This window comes from Hemiscyllium ocellatum, chromosome 13, assembly GCF_020745735.1.
Source record: "Hemiscyllium ocellatum isolate sHemOce1 chromosome 13, sHemOce1.pat.X.cur, whole genome shotgun sequence".
Taxonomy (NCBI): Eukaryota; Metazoa; Chordata; class Chondrichthyes; order Orectolobiformes; family Hemiscylliidae; genus Hemiscyllium; species Hemiscyllium ocellatum.
The window spans coordinates 79411243-79417242 of NC_083413.1; the positions used below are offsets into that span (position 1 = coordinate 79411243).

Sequence of the window (6000 nt, forward strand, 5' to 3'; positions counted from 1 at the left end):
GCGAGAGACCTAGGTTCAATTCCCATCTCCGAGGACAGACTGTGGAGTTTGTACATTCTCCCTGTGTCTGCGTGGGTTTGCTCCGGTTTCCTCCCACAGTCCAAAAGTGTGCAAGGTTAGTGAATTGGCCATGCTAAATTGCCCTAGTGTTAGGTGAATGGGTAAATGTAGGGGAATGGGTCTGGGTGGGTTGCACTTCGGAGGGTCAGTGTGGACTTGTTGGGCCAAAGGGCCTGTTTCCACACGAAGTGATCTAAATTTTAAAAAAGAAATCTTAGAAAGGAAGGGAGACCAAAACTGTTAACATTATTCTTAGTGTGGTCTGACCAGTGCCTTGTATAGTTTTAGCAAAACATCTTGCTATTTTTAAAAAAAATACTCCACTCTGAAATAAATGTCAACATTCCATTTGTCTTCTCTATTACCTGCTGAACATTTTTTGTTATTCATGTATGAGGATTCCAAGATCCATGCTGTAGCTTTGCCATCCTTCTCCATTTAAATAACATTCAGCTCTTCTTCCTGTCAAAGTGCATATCCTCATTTTCTCCACTTGCCAAGTTTTTGCCCTCTCGATTAACCCGTCTTTATTCCTCTGCAGACTTCGCACCATCCTCACCACTTGCTTTCCCACCTTGTCATCTGTAAACTTGGTAACAGTACATTCACGTCCAACTCATTAACATTATGAATAACTGTCCCCAGTGTTGATCCCCATTACACTGTACATATATCCAAATACATTACATCCACTTCCACCTATCCTGTTCATTACATCAAAATAATTGTAATGAAATCTGCAAGGCACGATTTCCCCTTCACATACTTGGTCAGATACATCTCAGAATGCTCTGTTGTTACATCCTTTGCAATCGTTTCTAACATTTTCTCAAGTTTCATATGTTAAACTAACTGGCCTACATATTTAAAAAAGCAAGGGGGCAAAAACAGATAAGTAATACAATGGTGGTTTTTCCAATCCCCTGGAACTTATCCAGAAGCCAAGGACTCCTGGAAAACCAATAACAATGCATTCACTATCTCTGTAGCTACTTCTAATATCTTAGAATGCACCCAGGAGATTTATCAGTCTTTGGCCCCAAAATTTACCATTTGTCATAGAATCTAATGAAGCTGCATTATATAAAAAAGTACAGGAGCAAAGCTTTGCTCAATTATAAAGCCAACTTTGAAACATTTCAGAGGTAGACAGGGTTCACATTAATTTGAACACTGGTCTAACTCCGGAACCAAACGCAATCCAATCAGACCACAACTTTTAGACAAGAAACAAAAGCCTTCAGGTTTGCTATAAAGTCAATTTATTTTGCTTCAAGCAATTAAAATCATTCCTTCCGATTTGCTTGAACTAACTAATGTTGATAACTGTAGCTAAATCATCATCTGTTTGCACAAGTTGTACCCCAACTCATGTGATGGGGCAACAGGCAGAGGTAGGCCTGGTGCTCAGCTCCACCTGAGACTGGGTAGGTGGATGTGGAATATTATGGAGCAGCTCACGCATTGTAAAGACACTAAACGCTATTTTCTCATAAGGTGAACTGGATCCACATTCATAAAGACAGGCGAATGCCACTGCTGGGAGGTGAGCCTCAGGGCCCTTGGAAGCAGCCATCTCTAAGAATGCCAGGTCTGAATAAGCACTGGGCCCTTCATGAATAACCCAGGGCTCCGTCCAACTGCAAGGGTCTCGTGGAAAGGTACTAAGGTAAACTCCCAGGTGCCGCCGGCTGGTTGGGCTGGTTGGGTGAGCGTAGAGGACCCAGGTTGGAGACCGCAAGTTGAGCTTCAAGCCTTTGTGCTGGAGTTGGGTTTGCTGCTGGTTGTCAGAGTCAAAGGCACTGAAGGCCAGAAGCTCTTCATACCTCTTCCCTATGGGAGCTGGGAAACCAATGATGCTCCCGTGGCATCCCCTGGGTGGTTCCACCAGCTTTGGGATGAGATGCCCATCCTGAAAGGCAGCACCACCATTGGTACTGAGCGCCTGAGCCCGGAAGTTCAGCTGTGTCCTGGCATTGCAGTACACAACACCGTGGCCATCCTCCTCATCCACTGACACCACCTGGCACTCCACAGTCTCCAGGTTGTCTATGAAGTCCCCAGATCTCCAGACCGTGCCATGGTCATCGCTGTAGAACATGAAGGAATGTGGGCTGGTCCTGCAGATTTTTCCAAAGCATTCTTTTGAGTCAATGTGATAGGCGTAGGCTGGGACAACAAGTCTCCCAGATGGAAGCTGGATGCCATGGCCTGGGCCCAGGGCAAAGGTGGCCCACTCTTCAATAGCACAGCCAATGGTGCACTCAGTCAGGTCAGTGATGGCACTCCAGCTCTGGCCGTGGTCAGTGCTGCAGACACAGCAGAGGCGAGTCACATTGTCGCCTGTGATAAGTTGATAGGATTCAGTGGTGCGTCCCAGGACTGCAATGAAGAAGAGGAAGAGGGTGTTGGTGGAATTGTCATAAACGGGGCACGGGTTCATCGAGCGGTGATTCTTGAGGTAGGCAGAGTGCAGAACTTCCATGTCCCCCCACTGCAAAAGAAAAACTTTTTTAATAAAAAGATAAATAAAAAGGAGGAGAGGTAGGATCGAGCCGGATGCACACAGTCGGATCACTGTCCATATTAAAATAAAATAGTTAGCACTGCTACCTCAACACCAGGGACCCGGTTTGATTCCAGCCTCGGGCGATTGTCTGTGTTGTGTTTGTTTTAAAACATTCTCCCCGTGTCTGCGTGGGATTCCTCCCAATGCTCTGGTTTTCTCCCACAATCCAAAGGGGTGCAGGTTAGGTAAATTGGTCATGCTAAATTACCCATAATGTTCAGGGATCTGTAGGTTAGGTGCATTAACCAGGGGTAAATGTAGACTAATAGGGTAGGGGAATGGGTCTGGGTGGGTTACTCTTCAAAAGGGAAGTGTAGACTTTTTTTAGATTACTTACAGTGTGGAAACAGGCCCTTCGGCCCAACAAGTCCACACCGACCCGCCGAAGCGCAACCCACCCATACCCCTACATATACCCCTTACCTAACACTACGGGCAATTTAGCATGGCCAATTCACCTGACCCGCACATCTTTTGGACTGTGGGAGGAAACCGGAGCACCCGGAGGAAACCCACGCAGACACGGGGAGAACGTGCAAACTCCACACAGTCAGTCGCCTGAGGTGGGAATTGAACCCAGGTCCCTGGCGCTGTGAGGCAGCAGTGCTAACCACTGTGCCACCATGCCGCCCCTTGTTGGTGAAAACCTCATCCCTCAGTCCTTTTCAAATCTTTCTTAAAAAATATGCCCCCTTGTTTTGAACTCCCCTATCCTAGAGGGAAAAGACCCTCATCATTCATCTCCTCTGTACCCCTCATGATTTTATAAAGGTCACCCTTCAACTTCCTACATGCCAGTGAAAAAAATTCCCAGCCTTTCCAGTATATTTTTATAACTCAAACCTCCATTCCTGACCACATTCTCATCAATCTTTTCTAAACCATCTCTAGTTTAATGGCATCCTTCCTATAAAAGAGAGTTCAGAACTGGACATAGTACTCCCAGATGGGGCCTCACTGACATCATCTGCAACCTCAACACAACATCCTGACTCCTATACTCAAAAGGAGTGAGCAATAGAGGCAAATGTTGGCGATTTTGGAGGGGATTTGTAGCTCAAGTTGAGGTTCAGGTTTTAAGTTTGCTCACTGAGCTGAAAGGTAAGTGTGCTAAATGCCTTAACTATTTACATGTGACAAACTTCGAACAACTATGTATCTGAACCGGTCACCCTGCTCTGGAACACAACCCACTTCCCATTAATTGTATAAGCCCTGTCCTAGTTTGGATTACCAGCACTAGCTGATATGGGCCAAGGCAAAGACCACACCTCAATTCTGCACCATGTGAACAATGTAGGTTTAAAGCGATTTAAGGTCCATTTATGTAGATTAATACACTGGCATTGAAAATTCAGAAAGACAAGTACAGCATTAACCTGACTGTCCATAGCAGGTAGCAGGAGTGATACAGAACCCCGATGTCATAACTCAAGTATTGAGACTAGTTCAGGCACCACTCCAGACAGAAGGACAGAATCCCAAGAGTGTGGAAACAGACCATTCACCCAACAAGATCACCCCACCCAGACCCATCCCCCTATTCTATCCCTGTAACCCCCATGACTAACCTAAACACCCCTGAACACAAGGCAATTTAGCATTGTCAATTCTTTAGACTGTGGGAGGATACCAGAGCACCTGGAGGAAACCCACACAGGGAGAACATGCAAACTTCATACAGCCACTTAACCAAGGTGGAATTAAACCTGGGTCCCTGCCACTGAGGTATCAGTGCTAACCACTGAGCCACCATGCCAGCCACAAGGGATATACTGACCTTGGAAAGAGAGAGTGAAAGCTTACCAGAACAATATCCAGACTCCAAGACTTACACTACAAGGTGGCATTGCACAAATTAGAGCTGTATTCTCAGAAATTCACCACATTTACAGTATTAGACAATATAATTAGGCAACAGTAACACACAGGAAACTTGTTAGAGGTGGAACCAGCATCCCCCAATGTTAAATCTTATCAGCAGACATGCATGTGGGGGGGGGGGGGGGGGGGTGAGGGAAGAAGAGAAGGGTGTAAAGAGAAAGATGGTGGGCATAGGGGTGGGGTAGGGGCTATGCTGTAGGGATGGGGTGTGGACAGACTGTGGGTGTGGGGGGCTTTGCTGTAGGGGTGGGGTGTGGACAGACTGGGTGTGGGGATGAGAAACTGTGGGAGTGGGGCAGACTGGGAGCAGGGCAGACTGTAGGGGGTGGGGGGGCAGGGCAGACTGAGTTTGGGCAGACAGTGCGATTGGAGGTGGGGATGGGGGAAGAGGGGTGAAGGGCACAATGCTGTAAGGGTGGAGTGTGGACAGATTGTGGGTGTAGGGCAGACTGTGGGGGTAGATAGACCAGTCACTCTCAATGGGTACAGAGCAGGTAACCATCCCCTCACACCTCCCCCAACACCCCAGTTCAGAGGGAATCTGGTGGATACTCTCTCTCTCTCTCTTTGGTTTGTAGGAAGACCAGGAGACTTTGTTCAGGTACACCCACACACAGTATTTTGTTATTTTGGAGGGGGAAGAGTGAAAATAGGAAACAAAAATCCAGCAGGGCATCCCAGAGTACTTGAAATTGGACACTTCAGAAGTCAATGCAACTTTTCTCCCCTTGAGCTCAGGTTGACACTCACCTGGACATGGCTCTTGTACACTGCTCCCCTGCGGAACACCAGGACAGTAGCATCAGCATCAGCTGGGCTCAGTCTCTCTTCAGCGAAGGCCAGAATGGTCGCAGACTGGGCCAGGTAACACAGAGCAGGAATTCGGTAGGTCAGGCCAAACCTTCCCTGTTCAAATAATACCGTTTTAGCAGGAAGATAGCGAGAAGTCATCTCAACGAGGCAACCCCGAGCTGGAGGGAGGGAGAGAGAGGGTAATGAACAGTGTCTTGTGAAATTTTCTATCAGTGATAAACGCTGTCTCTCTGCTTCTCTGTGTCAAGCTGCTGTATTCCAGCACTTTCTGGCTGAAGGTTTCACTGAGTCAGTGATTTCCAGGCTGTTATAGAATCAGGACAACATTGTTAACAACAACAACAACCAGACTGAGGGAGCTGCACACTCTCCCTCATTAAGAACACAAATCATTCCCGTGGTCTGCCCTTCCACTCACCACCACCCCCTCCACGGCTCTGCCTAGTTCCTTGTTCACAGCGGCAGGCTCATCAATCCGAAGGTGGAACTTGGGAAACCGCTCTGCCCGCCCTCTGGTTTACATAGCATCCTCCCCCCACCCACCGAGCAACAAGGACTGTTCATTCAGCTAGCGCCGGCTCCCAGACTGCGGAGTCCCCGCTCAGAAAAGGTTCATATAAGGACACAGGGAGAGGGAGCCAGAACAAATGCTCCCTTTCACCAGACCCACAATT

At 47.5% G+C, this 6000-nt stretch overlaps 1 protein-coding gene across 1 annotated transcript; it reads right to left on the reverse strand.

The window, feature by feature from the left end:
- Positions 1 to 1393: 1393 nt before the first annotated feature.
- neu4 (sialidase 4) lies at positions 1394 to 5640 on the reverse strand. The gene is made up of 2 exons (XM_060834334.1): positions 5264 to 5640; positions 1394 to 2554 (listed from the first exon to the last, which is right to left on the reverse strand). Exons 1-2 carry the CDS (start codon positions 5462 to 5464, stop codon positions 1430 to 1432), a joined length of 1326 nt encoding a protein of 441 aa, XP_060690317.1. The 5' UTR covers positions 5465 to 5640; the 3' UTR covers positions 1394 to 1429.
- Between the last annotated feature and the right edge of the window lie 360 nt (positions 5641 to 6000).

What these genes read in the sequence shown, in the direction of transcription:
- neu4 (XM_060834334.1), bottom strand. Translation starts at nt 5,464, where the DNA reads ATGACTTCTCGCTATCTTCCTGCTAAAACGGTATTATTTGAACAGGGA. An exon ending in TGTACAAGAGCCATGTCCAG is followed by an intron (nt 2,555 to 5,263) that starts GTGAGTGTCAAC and finishes TTTCTTTTGCAG; the next exon opens with TGGGGGGACATGGAAGTTCT.